Genomic DNA, 20,173 nt, shown 5'->3' on the forward strand with positions numbered 1-20,173 from the left:
TTGGGAATCATAATCTTTGAACCAAAGACTTAAATCTATTACAATTACCAAATAAAAGAATGCATGCAAAATATTTACATTTTAAGGGATTTTGCCATTTTTATTCATGTTGCTGTTTTATTTCTAGTTAAACAGTATTTAAACAACTTTCCTAATCACCAAGTATACTTTATCATGAAACTTTCCAATTACTGTTAAGTTGTTAAGTTTTATGGGAACAAAATTCTCTGTGGTCAGGATATTTGCCATGATTTCTTAGTTTAATGGTCGTAAATTAAGCCCTATGTTTAGTAATTCCTTGGATATTTTATTCAGAAGGGTACATGTATATATCATTCCTTGTTCCCTCCAGATGCATTAAGTAAACAACCCTTTCATTGTTATTTCCCCAGCTTTAATTTATAGACTGATACTCAACTCTCTAACAAACAGCATCAGTATCTTGGGCAGATAGTGCAGTTTATAAACTTCTTTTACTGAACATTCATATTTTCAAACATCTGTTATCTTCATGGTACTGTGCTCCTGAAGGACACACCAGGATTTATATATCCTGCCTTTAAGAGTTTTAACTAAACTGCAACTCTCACTAACTGACCAAATTGGAAGATAGCATCTGTCAAATTTATACAGTTGCTCAAACTTCACCTTAACAATCATTCAAGATTTTTCTATATCCCTTAGTTGCTACATCCAATCAATTAGCAAGTGTGATAATTTTATGAGCTAACTATTTCTAAGATATGTACCAATACGCACCATTATCTTCAAGGCCTTTAATATTTGTCTCTCCATAAGTTTGTTGTTGGTTAGTCGCTAAGTTGTTTCCAACTCTTTGCAATCCTCTAGATCATAGCCCACCAGGCTCCTCTGTTCATGGGATTTCCCAGGCAAGAATACCAGAGTGGGGTGAATACATACTTTTTATGCTGTATTTAAGTCATGGAAATGGACTGTAGTTATACATACATTTGTGTTTTCTACATATCCATTGGCTTTTCTCACTTAGTTTTCTCTCACCAGAATACTCCTTCCACTATTTCTTTTCTAGCTAATAATAATCTCTCTCCCCCCACCCCACCCCCTGCACCATATGATGTATTCTAAAATCTACCTGAATATAATGCACAAGCCTCAGTCACAATATTTACCATTTGCATAAACTGTATCTATTTGTAGATTAATCTCTATTATTAGACTTTATTACAGGAATACTAAGGATAGCATCGGGCTTCCCTAGTAGCTCAGCTGGTAAAGAATCCACCTGCAATGCAGTAGATCTGGTTCAATTCCTGGGTCAGGAAGATCTGCTGGAGAAGGGGATAGACTACCCACTCCAGTATTCTTGGGCTTCCCTGGTGGCTCAGACAGTAAAGAATCCGCCTGCAATGCAGGAGAACTGGTGTTCAATCGGAAACCACTGAACAACTTACACTTTTCATTTTCAAGGACAGTATCAGGGTCATCTTGAAATGCCCAGAAATGTAGTATTAATTTAGTGTAAACTCAAATTAACATGATCTCAATAAATATTTAATTTATCTTGCAATATTAGTAGTATGCTGCTGCTGCCAAGTTGCTTCAGTCATGTCTGACTCTTTGAGACCCTATGGGCTGTAGCCGGCCAGGCTGCTCTGTCCATGGGATTCTTCAGGCAAGAATACTGGAGTGAATTGTCATGTCCTCCTCCAGAGGCTCTTTCCAACCCAGGAATGGAACCTGTACGTCTTATGTCTTCTGCATTGTTAGGCAAGTACTTTTACCACTAGCGCTACCTGGGAAGCCCTGTTATTTGTATAAATAGCAAAAATAATAATAATAATAATTTGTTTTTTAATAGTCTGAAAGTAGAATTTTCAACAGTAATATGAGTTGCCCCCCCCCAAAAAAAAAACAGTAAAATAGTTCCCAAATGCTGATACATTTATTGTCATCCTAAAACTGTATTCCCACCTAACTACCATTAAAGAATATAGTGAAATAAATATAGTCTCCTGGGAAAGAATTTTAAAACACAGTACTCCGTTTACTCTAAGAGATGCTTTGTTAGAAAATATGTTTTACAAAAAGGAATCTTGGAGAAAAGAAGATGGTATGCTTATGAGTAATTTCAAATAGTATCTGTATAAAACACAAAACTAACTATAATGACCAGGGGATGAAAATCATGGTAGAATTAAAACACCTGACAACAACATGTAAGGTGGCTAGGGGTGGGATGCTGATAAGGGTTACACCATTGCAGGATCTTGTATTAGTTGATGGTAGTTAGATGTTATTAGGATTTTATTTTGCTAAATTTTAATGGTAACTACTATAGGATACGGGAGAAGGAAATGGCAACCCACTCCGGTATTCTTGCCTGGAAAATCCCATGGACAGAGGGGCCTGGTGGGCTAAGGTCCATGGGGTTCCAAAGAGTTAGACGTGACTTAGCAATTAAATCGGAGAAGGAAATGGCAACCCACTCCAGTATTCTTGCCTGGAGAGTCCCATGGGCAGACGAGGGTGGTGGGCTGCTGTCCACGGGATCACACAGAGTCAGGCACGACTGGAGCGACTTAGCATGTATGCATGCATACTATAGGATACATGTAGAATTTTGATCTTCTAGACCAGCAAAAGATATAGAAAATTATAGAGCAAACTTAAATGACTCAAAAGAATGTAGAAAAACAAAGAGAAGCATAGACATGGAGAGATTACTATAAAACTTACAATCTGATGCTTGCAAACTCCCAAATGTATCAGTAAAAAATAAACTCAGTAGTTAAAGAGCATTGATTTTTAGATTGGGAAAACTCTACTAATAGGAATATAATTTAGAGTTAACTGAGAAATACCAGGTCAATGGATACCAAGAATCTCAAATTGTTTTACCTTTTTTACTAAATAATATTGTTTCTAGTATTTTATCCAAAAGAAGTCATCTGAAATCAAAGAAACATAAACATAATCTTGGGCCATTGGGTGCCCAACTATTTTTCTCTCAATTTAAGTTTTCTCTATAAGCATTTATATCTTTTGCTGGTCCAGAAAATCAACAACACTTTTTCAAAACATGTACAGACTGATAGATTTTCTTAAATATACAGATATCTCAGTGTTAGTAGATACTTTCCCATGCTATTGGAGCACCAGGGCCAAGCAGTTGCCCAGATGTGAGTCCTTAACAAGATGTAACCACAGACATAAAAACTTCTCAGAAATGAGGAACATTCTCATGGTCTTGACAGTGCAATGTCTTGGCAACTTTTCAAAGCCATTAGGAAACATTCCCCAAACTTCCAAAGAAGGTTTGCGATTTTTAAAACTTTTTTTCAATTTGTAAAGAGAAGTAGGGGGAAGATAAAGCTGGACAGTGAAGGAGGGGAGATAAAACTGGACAACTGGTCAGATCACAACTTTGTGCTGAGTAGGACTTCTCAGCTACCTGCAGTAGCCAGCATGTCTTTGGTCCTGCTCTCCATCCTCTGCCTCATTATTCAGACTCAAGGTAAGCACTAATATACTGACAATTCCAAAGAATTAATTTCATCATTGTCATGTCTTTCCAGGAGAGGGAGAGAAAGCTAAAGAAAAATTCTTTGTTATCAAAGCTTAAGTAGAAGAAGGAAATTGTTCTTCTCAGCGTTTCTCTTCTCAATGGGAATTGTCTTCCACGTGATTTCAACAAACCAGTCAACAAAAACATTTACATATTTTATATCAATATTATGTCTCTTTCTCTAGCAATAACCATAAGACAAACACTTGAATCAGAGCTGTATGAAGTAGTTCATCCTAAGAAACTACACATTTTACACAAAAGAGAGATACAGAATAACCAAAAAGAGAAGCATGGCAAAGAGGTAAGCAATGGATTGACCATGGTGTCATCTAATGAGACAGCAAAGGATCTTTTTACTAGTAGAAGTGATGTCACAGTCAACATCTAATAGTTTAGTTTTGAAATACATTTATACAAAAGCTCCCCTTTGCCCTGGAGAGGGCATAGGTTTTCTTCAAATGCTTTTTTGCACTGAAGCAGCAGGAAGGAAGTTAACTGACTCCCTGGATCAGAAAGAATAAAGCAGCTTGGATATTTCTCCAAGTTTGTGGGGAGAACAAAATAAAGGAAGACAGGAATGGCAGCCATTTCTAGGAGATAAAATTATCTCATTAATTTACAAGATTTTTTTTTACTGTGTTGAAGATACTCTTTGACTATTACATTTTTGCAAATATTTTCCTCATTTAATAATTTTTATTTTAACTTTTAGCATGTTTTTGTTTGAGCTTTTTTAGTATACTTGGTTTAGCTTTAAAGCAGTAAAAATATGTGCCTTATTATTACCCTATTAGGATCCATTAGAGTACAGAACTGTATACCATACGTTAGAGCAAATGATAAGTCCCTATCTTACATATTAGAGTGAATTTGATCTGTATTATTACCATGTTATTGTACTTTTTGGAAATCTATCTTGGTGTAAAATTTGTGTTTTCTTTTATATATTTTAGAAGCATGAGAACTGCTTTTATCTTACATGCATTTGTAATTATTATTCTGTACAGCTACCTATATCATTATAATTATTTTAGATAGATTCAGAAATGTAAATTATCATTATGTTATTAAATATTTTTAGGAAAGATATGAACCTGAACTTCAATATCAGATGATGTTAAATGGAGAAGAAGTCATTCTTTCCCTACAAAAAGCTGAGTAAGTTGCATTTTCTGCAAGTCTAATCGCTGGATTATTCTAAAAAAAATGTAGGAAAATAAATCTTGAAACTCTGTATAGTCTAATTTCACAAAGAAGACGTAAAGCATATTGATCATTAGATTCTAATAGTTTGTGCTAATATTATCGAAGAAGCTTGATGTTTCTCTAGGAAATTATATGCAAATTATAAAACAAAGTCAGCTGCACAAACGACTTTCTTCCTTGGTAATTTTGGAATTTGCTGCAAATATATTCTACCCAGATAAACTCAAACCTTTGATGTGACTTTCCAGTACTTTTATTTAATTGGAGTATATTTTCTTTAAAATATTATGTTAGTTTCTACTGTACAGAAAAGTGAATCAGCTATACGTATATGTATATCTCCTTTCTTGAATTTCTTTCCCATTTAGGTCACCACAGAGCATTGAGTAGAGTTCCCTGTGCTATACAGTGAGTTTTCATTAGTTATCAATTTGATACATCACTTCAGCTCAGTTTTGTTCAGTCGCTCAGTCGTGTCCAACTCTTTGCGACCCCATGGACTGAAGCAAACCAGGCTTCCCTGTCCATCACTAACTCCCAGAGCTTGCTCAAACTCATGTCCATCGAGTTGGTGAAGCCATCCAACCATCTCATCTGTCATCCCCTTCTCCTCCTGCCTTCAATCTTTCCCAGAATCAGGGTCTTTTCCAATGAGTCAGTTCTTCGCATCAGGTGGCCAAAGTATTGCAGTTTCAGCTTCAGCATCAGTCCTTCCAATGAATATTCAAGACTGATTTCCTTTAGGTTTGACTGGTTTGGTCTCCTTGCGATCCAAGGGACTCTCTAGGGGAGAAGTCTAACACCACAGTTCAAAATCATCAGTTCTTTGACACTCAGTTTTCTTTATGGTCCAACTCTCACATCCATACACCACTACTGGAAAAAGCATAGCTTTGACTAGACAGACCTTTGTCAGCAAGGTAATGTCTCTGCTTTTATATATAAGGCTCAGTCAGGGCACACAGCCTTGAGATACTCAGGGAATAGGGTTACACCAAGTTCTATAATAGTCAGTAAACTTCTCCCTGAATGCAATGCTCCTTGATGTGTACTTGTGACCAAACACCCTTCCGAGATTGCTTAGAGGCTGTTTTCTTGGTGTGAAGAATCCCAATAATACATTTGAAGTTAGAAAAATCACTCTCTGATTTCTGTGTTAGTAAAATATTGGAAGACATTTCTGTCCTCAGATCTAAGAGGTATAACTGAATGTTTGATTTGCTTTAGGAGTAGACTCACAATATTGGAAAAGTATCAGTGCATCAGAAATTCAGCTCTTTCTCACCATAAATATTATCATTCCTTTAATGCTGAAGATCGAATCAGGGATATTAGCCTTAATTATCACCATGAGAGTATTGTTCAACTTTCTGCTCTCTCCAGGCATCTTCTGGGACCAGACTACACTGAAACATATTACTCACCCGGTGGAGAAGAAATCACCACAAGACCTCAGAACATGGTAGGTCTGAATGCTTTCTGGGACTCGTAACTTGGATCAGCTGCTTACATCATGAGATTCGTAAGTCCAAGGTAAACTTAAAAAAAAAAAAAAAATCAAAGGACTTGAAAGCAAGGGGCTCATCTATGACCAAGGAGACAACAGGTGAAAAAAAGAATTATATCTTTTTTAAAAGATAGGAGTAGTAGGAGGCTCTCAAGTGTTGCATTAAACTTTTTTTTTTTTTAGCATTCATGTATTTGAGTGTGTTGGATCATTGTGGCACACAGGATCTTCACTGCATCATGCTCAGTATTTCGTTGTGGTGCGTGGACTCTCTAGTTGTGGTGCACGGGCTTAGTTGCCCCTCGGCATGTGGGATCTTAGTTCCCTGACCAAGGAGTGAACCCACAACCTCTGCATTGCAAGGCAGATTCTTCACCACTGGACCACCAGGGAAGTCCCTCAAGTGTTGCATTTTAAGAAGCAACTAAAAATCTATTTTTCCCTTAAACCATTTTATCACCAGGTTAGAAATATTCTCTCCTAGGTACTCAAAATGTTATGCCACTATTTACTATTTTGTAGTGATAAATGCATTTATCCTGAGATTCACAATGGTATATCAATTTTTAGTTAATAAAAATTTTTATCTGGTTAAAACACTATCATAGAAATGATGCCAAGGTGTAGGTGTCAGACATAGAGAATCAAGGCCAAGAAAAGAACAGGAAGAGAATATAAAAAGGCTCAGTCATATGTATACCTATGGTGGATTCATGTTGATGTTTGGCAGAAACCAATACAATACTGTAAAGCAATTATCCTTCAATTAAAAATAAATAAATTTAATTTAAAAAAAAGGCTCAGTCATGAGTATTATCAAGCTAGGGTGTTTCTCAGAGCCACCCTCCATGGTGTCCCAAACATCTGCTGCTGCTGCTAGGTTGCTTCAGTCCTGTCCAATTCTTAGCAACCCCATGGACTGAAGCCTACCAGGCTCCTCTGCCCATGGGATTTTCCAGGCAAGAGTACTGGAGTGGGTTGCCATTTCCTTCTCCCGTCCCAAACATCTATGTCTCTATAAAAAAACAAACAAGATTTTGGCCACAGAATGGTCCTTTGTTCCCTTCTTACTCTCTTATTTCAAGGGCATCTGGAGTTTTGCTAACATTGACCTTTGGGGAAAGTATCTGATAAATTAGTTCATACTTAAGTGTGGCTTCCCTGGTGGCTCAGACAGTAAAACATCTGTCTGCAATGCTGGAGACCCAGGTTCGATCCCTGGATCGGGAAGATCCCCTGGAGGAGTAAATGGTAACCCACTCCAGTACTCTTGCCTGGAAAATCCCATGGACAGAGGAGCCTAGTAGGCTACAGTCCATGGGGTTGCAGAGTCAGACACGACTGAATGACTTTACTTTAAGTGTGAATGGCCAATGACATCTTAATGTGGTACCTTTCCCAACTTGTCTACAAGCAAATGTTAATGACATTGTTATAATGAAAATGTTATAATGACAACATTTTTTTTTTCTGCTGATACCAGCCATTTATTAAAAACGCATTTCTACTAAAATTGTTCTTAAATTCTTAGATTTAGAGCATGTGATAGCTGGACCCAGCTGAGTTTTTATTTTACAGATTAAAAACGCAGGGATGAAAATACATTACAATAATTAATGTAGCTGTTCTAGTTTAGCCTGAAGAGATTTAAAGTTTCCAGTGATGGCTTGTACTGCTGCTGAGGAGCTCATAGACTGGAGCTCGACCAGATAACCACAAACAGCATCCAGGCAGAGATTTGTGAATCTTCTCCTCTCACAATTTAAAACTTGGCTAGGATTTTCAACATATCTTGTCAATAGTACATGTATACAATCCAAAAGGTGTAAAGGCAAGAAAGACACAGATGGAATGTCAGACCCTGAGGAAAGTCAATTTGTTTTGAACAAGAGTTTATTCATTAGCTTTCTTGGACTGTTCTACACAAGTGATCCCCTACTTTGCTTATATGAAATGCCAAAATGTCTGAGTCTCTGTGTGGTGGCTTGGTCGCTCAGTCATGTCCGACTCTTTGCAACCCCATGGACTCTAGCCCACCAAGCTCCTCTGTCCATGGGATTTCCCAAGCAAGAACACTGGAGTGGGATGCCATTTCCTTCTCCAGGGGATCTTCCCAACCCAGGGATCCAATCTATGTTTCCTGCTTGGCAGGCAGATTCTTTACTACTGAGTCACCCGGGAAGCCAGTCTGAATCTCTAGCTATAGACAAATTCTTTGGGCTTTCGAGGCTGGTAAAGGGCTACCACTAACATTCCAGTTTTTTAAAAAATGAGTTGGACCCATAAATCAGAGGGTCTCAGACATGGTGGTGTGGCCTCTTGAGGACTGTAGAATTTAGAAAAATGAATACCTCATTTTATTGATATGTAATGCCATAGTGGAGCTTGCATAGAGGTACTAAATTCTCCAAAGTTGGCACTCGAACCTGAGAGTTCTTGGGGAGTGCTATAGACCACATAAAGCAAATGGTTACTTCTCAAATGCAGTGTCTACTCTTGCCCTAAGTCCATTTAGGTTCAAATTTCCTGAACTTTTCTTTAGTGTGAATTAGTGTCACAAAGACAGTTCAACCACCAAATATGGAGAGTTTCCAAAGTCATAGATAGAGAGGTCCATGAAACTGCTGAGATTCTCCATGTTTTTGTTTCTGGGAGCTAATCTGGTCACAGCCACTATTTGTAGAACATTCTTACATATTCAAGATAAGAGTTTTCAACACAACTGGGATACATTTATTTTTGTAGTTAGAAATTTTTTTTCCCAACCTTAGGAACACTGCTACTATAAAGGACACATCCTAAATGAAAAGGACTCTGTTGCCAGCATTAGTACTTGTGATGGATTGAGGTGAGTTACCACTTGTAAAAATATTAAACATCAAGCACTATTTTGTTGCATAATATTGAGTCTTCCTGGACACCATGTCTTCTTTCTATTTTGGTAAAATTGTCTCCATTGATAAAATGCTGAATCTATGTGGTTAAAGTGAAGAATAATGCATCATCTTTGCAGTTATCTCATTATCTGCAGTTCTAGTAAAAGTTAGAGTTAATAATTTTTAAACAAGTACTCTATTCGGGAGCATGATGACATCTGGATTCACTTTCATATTTATTATCCATCCACCCTTCATTCCCTGAAACCATCTGTTTTATCTTCTTAAAGATGCTACCCTGCAGTTGTCACATTAAACATAATTTTTAGAAGTTTGTGGGTATGAGTGTGTTTGTGTATCTGTGTGGTATTTCTGTTTACAAAGGTGATTCTTGCCAGTTAGGGAAAATTTGTAAAGGGTGAGAAAGCACAAATAAGAAAATAACCACCAAAAAGTTTTACCTCTGAGTATCACTATTATTAGTGTTTGATAATAGTTCAAACTATTATCAAAGAGGGTTCAATCTTTTATACAGATAAACAAAAATATCATTTATATGATTGAAATGTAAAATAAAATACACATTCTTTGTCCAACACGGGACATACCACATGACATCAAAAACCTCTTCCCATATCATACAATGCTTTTGTAGATGTAATTTTTTTTTTACCAGCTGTGTTAGCTTTATAATATTTCATCATACAGTTTCACTATATATTTCTGAACTAATTTTCCTTCTAAGAAGAGAAAATCTTTAAGTTACTACTAGTTCCAACTTGTTCCTCTGGCTGATCTGCTCATCAATCTTTCTCTTTGGGATTCTTGGTATCCACAAGATACCTACTCCTTTGTAAGGTATCCTTTGAGAGGTATCTACTCCTTTACTACATTCTCCCTTATATCCCTGGGATCTGCCAAGAAATATTTGCTAAATGTGAAAATAAACTATGGACAAATATTTACTGAGCTCATGGTATAAATTTCAAATTTGGGGGGATAGCTTCATCTTAGTACTTCTTGTTCAGGATGCCCTGGGTAATTAAAATAGGATCTATTTTTGTATTGACAAACACTGATTATAACTTAAATTAGCAAAAGTTAGCTGTAAGACATATGAATGAAAACTACGTGTGAGCTTGGTATTGAGGGAGAGGAATACCTTCACTCTGGTCAGCGGGTGTGACTCTGGCAGAGAATCTTGAAACATGAGCCTCTGTGTCTCACAGGGGTTATTTTACACATCACAATCAAAGATATATGATAAAGCCTCTGAAAAGCACAGGCCGAGAAGAACACGCTATACTCAGATACAACCAGGAGGAGCTCAACCCAGCTAATCACACCTGTGGTGTAAGAAATGTTGGCAGGAAACAGGACCTTATTCGAACCTCAAGGTCACTCAGAAGTCCAGAGGTGAGTACAGTTTCCCACCATCATTCATTTCGACTGACCCAATAATGATGTATGAAATACTGGTATACCCAGAAATGGCTTGTGTGAGTAAAGTCCAACTCTTATTTACTTATTCTTCAGTTTACTTTTCCTCTGAATGAAAATAAATAAATAAATCTTTTTGTAAGCTTTTTAATCTCTTAGGTTGAAGATATTATTAACAATGTTCTTTCATTCTTCACAAAGATAGAAGAATTTCTTCAGGGTGAGAAATACATTGATCTGCTTTTGGTGCTGGATAATGCCTTTGTGAGTATGAAATGAGCACTTCTTGGGTAGTTAAGTCAACTTTTCAGTTTTCTTATCAAGCAGACACAAGCAATAAACTATTCTCATGAAAAATACGAAGCCTGTCCACGTGGTTGTCTTATCTGTTCTACCTGCCATGTCAGAAATAGTTTTCATTCATTCCTGCTCTTTTAAAATTCATCTGCTGCCAAAATATTCAGATATGGGAAATAAACTTAATGACAGATAGCAACAGTAAAACAACCACAATAACTAGAAACATAAAGAGTTGGTTATTAATATCTTTTTAAAGTTCTCACTATGAATGTAAATATAAAATATATATAAAATTATATATTATTTATTTATTACAGTCATATATTAAAATATATGAGAATTTATGCTTCATAACCAAATTTTAAAAATATCAAATTGGCTTGAAAACATTAAAATTAATATGATTTATTCAACTTAATTTGAATTGAAATTTTATATGAATGCTTAAGTTTTCTTTTGCCAAAAACGTCTTACATTTGAAATAGAATTTGTTGAAACAGATTCTTAGATAAGTCTCATATAAGGTAGATGTGGAATGAACATTTATTTACATTGAAATGTGTACGTCTTCTTAAACTATAAAATCCCCATCAGCTTTCTCACTTTAATTTGTGGTTTTAATTACTCTTTGCATTTTGTATTTTACAGTATAAGATGTATAATGAGAATATAACTGTGATAAGAAGCTTTGTGTTTGATGTGATAAACCTACTCAATGTGGTAAGATATTTGTTCCATAAACATATGTTTCCACATAGGAGTTTAGGGCTTTTCTATATTTTAAGCAAATAAGAATTGGTAGAATTACAATGGATTAAGGTCAGCAGTTTGGGGAAATTTGGTAGACAAGGATTAACATCAAGGTAAAATCACTGTATACTGTAGCAAAGGCAACTTCTAGGTTTTCTGTTTTCAAAATGGGATACATTTATCCATCACTTGAAATCAGTGAAATATCTAAAAAAAACTAAATAAATCTTTCCTACTGTATAGCACAGGGAACTACATACAATATTCTAGGATAAACCATAATGGAAAAGGATGAAAAAGAACATATATATGTTAGGTAGTTAGAATAGAAAACAGGAGTCCAGAGTGGCGGTAGCTAAAATATAAGGAAGGGAAAAACCCACAAAAATAGAACAAAGGAAGGCCTGAGGACCAGAGTGAGGACCTCAGGTAGAAAAACACTCCTGGCTAGCCCAATTTACATATGGCAGGCCCAGGGCGGGGAGGGTGGGGACATATAAAAAGAGGAGCCAAAGGGCAGGGGGTCTCTCTCTCTCTCTCCCGTGCGCTGCTCTTCTCTTCCATCTTTGGGTCGACATGCCTTCACGCCTAGAGGATGGATTTTCCTGCTATTTTCTAAATAAAATAGAGCTGTAACATGGAGCTGTAACACTGATTTGTCTAAGAGCTATAACACGGTCTGTCCAAGACCCAAGAGCTGTGACGCGCCAAGGGCTTTAATGTCTGTCACTCCAAATCTTTGTTGCGACGAGAGAGAACTGAGGAGCATAAGCTCGCCTGATATAAATATATATATATATATATATATATATATACACACGCACACACACACACACACATATATATGTATAACTGAAAACAAACAAACAAAACTCAGTCACTTTGCTATACAGCAGATATTAACATAACATTGTAAATCAGCTATACTTCAATAATTTTTTTTTGAAAAAGAAATATCAAACATTTTCATAATGAAAAATGTTCTTCCCTCAGATTTACAATACCATAGACATTCAAGTGTCCTTGGTAGGTATGGAAATATGGTCTAACAGTGACAAGATAAAGGTGGTGCCCAGCACAGCTGTCACCTTTAAAAACTTTCTGAACTGGCATTATTCTAACTTGGGGAAAATGAAGACCCATGACCATGCTCAGCTACTCAGGTAAGCACACACTGGTCAGGGCCAGGTCTATTTTGACAGAGAAAATAGTTATCCCAAAGGTTTCTTGGCAGAGATTCCTGTTCAATTCTACCTCCTTGTTCAGTGATCAGAGAGCCTAAAGTTCTATTATTAGCAACTCACCTGTGGGATTGTTGCAGACCCATGTCAGATCACTAAAATTGACTCTTGGAAGTGGGATAACCATATGTGGTCATTCTAATGCTATAGGATAGCAGTGGCTTTTCTGGGACCTCATGAATATGAAGAGGGTAGGGGAACTAGGGAAGTCTCAGACAGAGCTGACAGAAGCTGATGGTTCAAAAGACTCAGATTGTGACAATGTACCCGTAACTTTCACACAGTGGAGTTGGCTTCAAAACTCGAATGGCAGGACTGGCGACCTCGAATTCCTTGTGCTCCCCATCATCCGTCGCTGTTATTGAGGTTTGTAAACATATAGATCCCTGAGGTTCTACAACCTCTATGAAGACAAGCACAATGTCTTACTTAGAGTAAGCACAATGTATATCTGCTGAGTCAGTAAATAAAAGTAGAAATGAACCTGTATTAGTAGATCACTATACTGAGGATTCCTTGGATTATGAAAGAGAATATCTCTTTACATTGACCCTCCCAGAGGTTTCACTCTTTAGTTGGTGTTAGGGAGTTAGAAGAGGAAGATCAGAACAAAAACAAAATCCAGGTGCCCCCTAGGATCTGAGGTATCTTCAAATTAATCATCGCCAGTGCCCTCTGGGATCTGAGGTAACTTCAGATTAATCATCGCTAGTATCTATGGCCGGAGAAGGCAATGGCACCCCACTCCAGTACTCTTGCCTGGAAAATCCCATGGACGGAGGAGCCTGGTGGGCTACAGTCCGTGGGGTCATTAAGAGTTGGACACAACTGAGCGACTTTACTTTCACTTTTCACTTTCATGCATTGGAGAAGGAAATGGTAACCCACTCCAGTATTCTTGTCTGGGAAATGTCATAGACAGAGGAGCTTGGAGGGCTACAGTTCATGGAGTCACAAAAGAGGCAGACTCCACTTAGCAACTAAACAACAACAATGAATAATGGAATTATCATGATTTAACCATGGTTTATAAATAATCCATATCGATTGAGCAATGGCTTAGCAGTTAGATTTCCAATAGCAAATCATTTCAAATGTTTACAATGTCATTTTTTATGTTTGAAGTGTAAACATTTTTAATGTTTACAATGTCCTGTCAGCTGTCTCAAATGTCTATAATTTACAATAACCAAAGAAAGGGGAAGAAGCTCAATGATTCAATAATTTTCATGTGAAACTATTATTCTTTGTAATACCAAACATCAATGATAATGAACAAATAATTGAATAAAATCACAAATAAAAATATTTCTTTTTTTTTTTTTCCACCAGGGTAAGAGAAAGAACAGTGTCTCTCTTGTAGGAGTGATGTCACACGAATTGGGTCATGTCCTTGGTATGCCTGATGTTCCACATAACACCAAGTGTCCCTCTGGGAGTTGTGTGATGAATAAATATCTAAGGTGAGACCTTGTCATTCTAGAGAAAAAAAAAATTCTTAAATCTTAAAGAATTCAGATGCAGGCTGTATAATTGGATGAATATTTTTTAATATAATGGCTGTGTTTCCAACGAATTCATGCTCTAGTTTCTTGATATACAGGATTTACCAGCTAGCAGAACTCATTATTTAAGATTTCCAAATATGCCAAGGTAGAGTTTATAAGTATAATGATCATGTTAATCTGCTGCTGCTGCTGCTAAGTCGCGTCAGTCGTGTCCGACTCTGTGCGACCCCACAGACAGCAGCCCACCAGGCTCCCCCATCCCTGGGATTCTCCAGGCAAGAACACTGGAGTGGGTTGCCATTTCCTTCTCTGATGCATGAAAGTAAAAAGTGAAAGTGAAGTCGCGCAGTCGTGTCCGACTCTTTGTGACCCCATGGACTGCAGCCTACCAGGTTCCTCCATCCATGGGATTTTCCAGGCAAGAGTACTGGAGTAGGGTGCCATTGCCTTCTCTGGATCATGTTAATCTAACTTAAAATAATTTTAGCTTAAAACAGTCTTTTCTAAAAATATTTATATAATTAAGATGAGAACATCCTTATAAATCCCTGTCACCAATCAATTCATTTTTATGTTATTAATGTTGTCTTTTAATAATTCTAAGCACTTTGCAAGGACTTGTGATAGAAAAATCAATAAACATATCTTACTGTTGAAGTGCTCATAAATAGGAAGTTAAATATCCCCATTGAACCTTTAAGTCTACAGTTATTTCCTTTCACTATTCATTGTTATTATCATTTGCCTCTCAGCCTTCAATAGTGAGATGAGTGGATGATAACAAATGGTGAAGCTCATCACTGCTGCCATTTAGGGCAGAATTGAATCTGCACAGGAAGTGAAATTCTTCCAACTCCTACAACTGGGTATCTAGAAAAAGAATTTTCCAATGAGAGTAGTATTCATGCTCTATCACACTCCACATATAACATGGCTCATTTATACTAAATTTGGAGTTTTTGTTGAGCTAGTAAGACAAGTTAGATTCTTATGTTAACTTATCACTGTATATAACATGGTATTTCTCATTTTTCTTCTGGTTACAGTTCAAAATTCCCAAAGGATTTCAGTACAGTTAGTCGCTCACATTTTAAAAAATACATGTTATCTCAAAAGCCAAGATGCCTACTGCAAGCATTGGTTCCTAAAAATATGACAAAACCAGTGTGTGGGAATCAACTTTTGGAAGTAGGTGAAGACTGTGATTGTGGCTCTCCTGAGGTATGCAAATATCCGCGGTCTAAAAACTTTACTAGAGAGTTATTGTGGCTTTCTTTTTAGTTTTAATTAGAGTATAATTGCTTTACAATGTTGTGTCAGTTTCTGCTGCACAACATGAATCAGCTATATGTATACATATATCATTTCACTCTTGCACCTCCCTCCACTCCCAACCACGTCCCACACCTCTAGGTCATTACAGATCACCAGGCTGAGCTCCCTGTGCTGTTCATAATGTTATCTTTTTTTTTCCTTTTAAAATGCTCTTTTGGAAGTTCTTTCTAAAGACAAACTTGGCGTCTTAGTAAAAAGTAGGCTTGTATTTGTTTTCAGTACTGACTTTGGTCATCTTTTGAAAAGCATTTCAAAAGCCAGGATACGCTTATTATATGATTGTATAAGAACTTCAATGAAAAGAGGTAAATCATTAAGGTGAAAAGACAGCTCTCAGAATGGATAAAAATATTTGCAAAAGAAACAAGTAACAAAGGACTAATATCCCTTGTGATACAAACAGTTCATGCAGCTCAGTGTAAAAAAAGGGGAAAAAAAAATCTAAAAATAGGTAGGAGACCTTAATAGACATTTCTCCAAAGAAGATATACAGATGGACAAAAAATACATGAAAAGATGCTCAACATCACTAGATATTAGAGAAATGCAAACCAAAACTATAATGAGGTATCACCTCACACTGCTCAGAATGGTCATCATTAAAAAATCTACAAACAATAAATGCTGAAGAGGATGTGGGGAAAAAAGGGAACCCTCCTACACTGATGGTGAGAATGTAAATTGGTACAGTTACTATCGAGAATAGCATGGAGATTCCTTAAAAATATAACCATACACTACCACGTGTGTGTGCTAAGTTGCTTCAGTGGCGTCTGACCCTTTGCGACCCTATAGACCATAGTCCACCAGGCTCCTCTGTCCATGAAATTCTCCAAGCAAAAGTACTGGAGTGGGTTGCCATGACCTTCTTCAGGGTATTTTCCCAACCCAGGGATTGAACTTATGTCTTTTAGTCTCCTGCATTGGCAGGCAGGTTCTTTACCACTAGCACCACTTGGGAAGCCCCCAGAGCTACCATATGCCCCAGCAATCCCACTCCTGAGCATGTATCTGGAGAAAACCATAATTCAAAAAGATACAAGCATCATAATATTCATTGTAGCCCTATTTACAATAGCCAGGATGTGGAAGCAACCTAAATGTCCATTGGTGGAGGAATAAAGAAAATGTGGTACATATATATAATGGAATATTACTCAGCCACAAAAAGGAACAAAACTGCGCGATTTGTAGATATGTGGATGAACCTAGAGACTGTCATACAGAGTGAAGTAAGTCAGAAAGAGAAAAACAAATATCATATGGTATCGCTTACATGTGGAATCTAGAAAAGTGATACAGATGAACTTATTTGCAAAGCAGAAATAGAGACACAGACATAGAGAATGGATGTATGGATTCTAGAGGCTAGGGGTGTGGGATGAACTGGGATATTGGAATTGACATATAAACACTATTGATATTATGTATAAAATAGATAACTGTTGCTGCTGCTGCTGCTAAGTCGCTTCAGTGGTGTTCGACTCTGTGTGACCCCATAGATGGCAGCCCACCAGGTTCCTATGTCCCTGGGATTCCCCAGGCAAGAATACTGGAGTGGGTTGCCATTTCCTTCTCCAATGCATGCATGCATGCTAAGTTGCTTTAGTCGTGTCTGTCTCTGTGCAACCCTATGGACAGTAGCCCACCAAGCTCCTCCATCCACAGGATTCTCCAGGCAAGACTACTGGAGTGGGTTGCTATATCCTTCTCCAGAAAATAGATAACTAATGAGAACCTACTGTCTAGCACAGGGAACTCTGTAGTGCTCTGTGGTGTCCTAAAGGGGAAGGAAATCCAACAAAGAAGGGATATACATAAGCATATAGTTTCTACTATACTTTGCTGTACAGTAGAAACTAACACATTATAAAGCAAGTGTACATTCTTTTAAAAAGTAAATCCTTAACTATACGTGTCACTTATGAACTTTCTTAAATGTATTAGTCAAATTTCTAAATCACATAAACTCCCAGCTGATTGTTTTGTTGAACAATAACAATTAAAAAGGGGTTTCCCATGTGGCTCAGTGGTAAAGAATCTGCCTGCCAATGCAGGAGATGTGGGTTATATCCCTGGGTCTGGAAGAGCCCCTGAAGGAGGAAATGGCACCCCACTCCAGTATTCTTGCCTGGAAAATCCCATGAACAGAGAGGAGCCTGGCAGGATACAGTCCATGGGGCCGCCAAGAGTAAGACACAACTGAGAGACTAAGTATGTACACACAGATGCAACAATTGAAAATCCAGAAGTAAATTCCGTTGAGAGAGAATTGGTCTTTCATCAAGCAGTGGGAGCAGGTAATGGCACCCCACTCCAGTACTCTTGCCTGGAGAATCCCATGGACGGAGGAGCCGGGTGCGCTGTGGTCTGTGGGGTCGCACAGAGTCGGACACAACTGAGCGACTTCATTTTCACTTTTCACTTTCATGCATTGGAGAAGGGAATGGCAACCCACTCCAGTATGCTTGCCTGGAGAATCCCAGGGACAGAGGAGCCTGTGGGGCTGCCGTCTGTGGGGTCGCACAGAGTTGAACACGACTGACGCAACTTAGCAGCAGCAGCATCAAGCAGTGTGTGAGAAGGAGAAATTAAAACGTAAAGAGGAAAAAGAAAAATCACACAAGTCTGTAGAAGATGGATTAACATAGAACATCTAAGATAATTACTATACATATGGCTAATCTTGATAAAAATCTAACCCTTTTGAGAAATCAGTGTACCCTAAAAAATATCTCTGATAAAATGTTTATTAGCAGTCTCAGACTAGGTTTCTAAAAGAAAGCGTTCTATTTAAGACTAAAAAAATGAATTACGATTTGAAGAGACTTTTTACATGTCAATCTGCCGAATGCTTTTTTTTTTTAATTTTATTTAATTTTTAAACTTTACATAATTGTATTAGTTTTGCCAAATATCAAAATGAATCCACCACAGGTATACATGTGTTCCCCATCCTGAACCCTCCTCCCTCCTCCCTCCCCATACCATCCCTCTGGGTCGTCCCAGTGCACTAGCCCCAAGCATCCAGTATCGTGCATCGAACCTGGACTGGCATCTCGTTTCATACATGATATTTTACATGTTTCAATGCCATTCTCCCAAATCTTCCCACCCTCTCCCTCTCCCACAGAGTCCATAAGACTGTTCTATACATCAGTGTCTCTTTTGCTGTCTCGTACACAGGGTTATTGTTACCATCTTTCTAAATTCCATATATATGCGTTAGTATACTGTATTGGTGTTTTTCCTTCTGGCTTACTTCACTCTGTATAATAGGCTCCAGTTTCACCCACCTCATTAGAACTGATTCAAATGTATTCTTTTTAATGGCTGAGTAATACTCCATGCTTTTATAACCACAGCCTCCTTTATTACTCACAACAAACCTGCAAAACAGGTTTGTTATTTTCCCAATTTAGAAAAGAAGTGAAACTCAGAAAAGCTAAGTAACTAGATCCAAGGATACAAAGCTAGTAATTGGTGAAACCTGTTGCAACCCAAGATTTATCCATTACTCTAAGAGACTTTGTGACAATGGGGAAGACATATAATCATTCTATGCTATTTATTTATTCAGAAATTTAAATTTATTGAGGGCTCCCCTGGTGGCTGAGTGGTAAAGAATTTGCCTGTCAATACAGAAGACATGGGTTCCATCCATGATCTGAGAAGATCCCATGAAGCAACGAAGCCTGTACATCAAAAAAGAAAAACAAAACACAAAAAAGAAAATTTAAGTTATTAAATTATATTAGAAGTTTACATGGTGCAACTTAATTATTCACAAAGAATAATGTAAATATTCTGTTAATTATAATGAGATATGAAATTTTACAAGTGATTTGATGCTTTACAATAATTTAGATTTATGTTTATCTCATTCTTACTTATATTCCCATATGGTTTCTAGAGTGGAGGATAACTGAAATTGTTCACAATCTTTGGCATTTCTAATTTCAACAGGTAAAATGCTGTGTGTTCAGTACATACACACACACACACACACACACACACACACAAGAGAGCAGGACGAGAACAGGAGAGGAGAAACTACTATTATACCGTGTTTAATATCTTATTTTCTTTAACTATATTATCCAGTTCCCATATGCTTTCCATATCTTGCTGATTTTCTTCTTCTGTAGATGAATAAAATTAGAGAGCTAGAGAGTCCAAACTTAAGAACAACTGAATTTTTAAATAGCTGTTTTTTATCAAAAAGTGGTATAAATACTTTATATAGAATTCTTTAATGAAAAATTCATTTTCCAGGATCTTACATGATATTTTATTATTTTTAATAAAAATAATCATTCTTTCTGTCTAGATATTATCAAACAACCATCATGCCATTTTAATGATTCTAACTATGTAACACACTTTAATATCAGTAATGGAAAATTTCTTCACTGACTTTTTTTTGCAGTGTTTGCATAGTAATTATTGAGTGTTCATTC

General features: G+C 37.1%; 1 protein-coding gene across 2 annotated transcripts in view; it reads left to right on the forward strand.

The window, feature by feature from the left end:
• The window catches only part of LOC113897313 (disintegrin and metalloproteinase domain-containing protein 28-like), a 125,341-nt gene that overhangs the window by 96,523 nt on the left and 8,645 nt on the right, over window positions 1-20,173 (forward strand). For both annotated transcript variants that reach the window (XM_027549938.1, XM_027549939.1), the window contains 12 exons: window positions 3,334-3,496; window positions 3,733-3,851; window positions 4,632-4,708; window positions 6,140-6,218; window positions 9,035-9,111; window positions 10,369-10,555; window positions 10,781-10,843; window positions 11,528-11,599; window positions 12,623-12,792; window positions 13,155-13,236; window positions 14,203-14,333; window positions 15,425-15,599. In XM_027549938.1, coding sequence (XP_027405739.1) covers window positions 3,334-3,496; window positions 3,733-3,851; window positions 4,632-4,708; window positions 6,140-6,218; window positions 9,035-9,111; window positions 10,369-10,555; window positions 10,781-10,843; window positions 11,528-11,599; window positions 12,623-12,792; window positions 13,155-13,236; window positions 14,203-14,333; window positions 15,425-15,599 — 1,395 coding nt within the window. The remainder of the gene's footprint in view (window positions 1-3,333; window positions 3,497-3,732; window positions 3,852-4,631; window positions 4,709-6,139; window positions 6,219-9,034; window positions 9,112-10,368; window positions 10,556-10,780; window positions 10,844-11,527; window positions 11,600-12,622; window positions 12,793-13,154; window positions 13,237-14,202; window positions 14,334-15,424; window positions 15,600-20,173) is intronic.

This window comes from Bos indicus x Bos taurus, chromosome 8 (genome assembly GCF_003369695.1).
Source record: "Bos indicus x Bos taurus breed Angus x Brahman F1 hybrid chromosome 8, Bos_hybrid_MaternalHap_v2.0, whole genome shotgun sequence".
Taxonomy (NCBI): domain Eukaryota; kingdom Metazoa; phylum Chordata; class Mammalia; order Artiodactyla; family Bovidae; genus Bos; species Bos indicus x Bos taurus.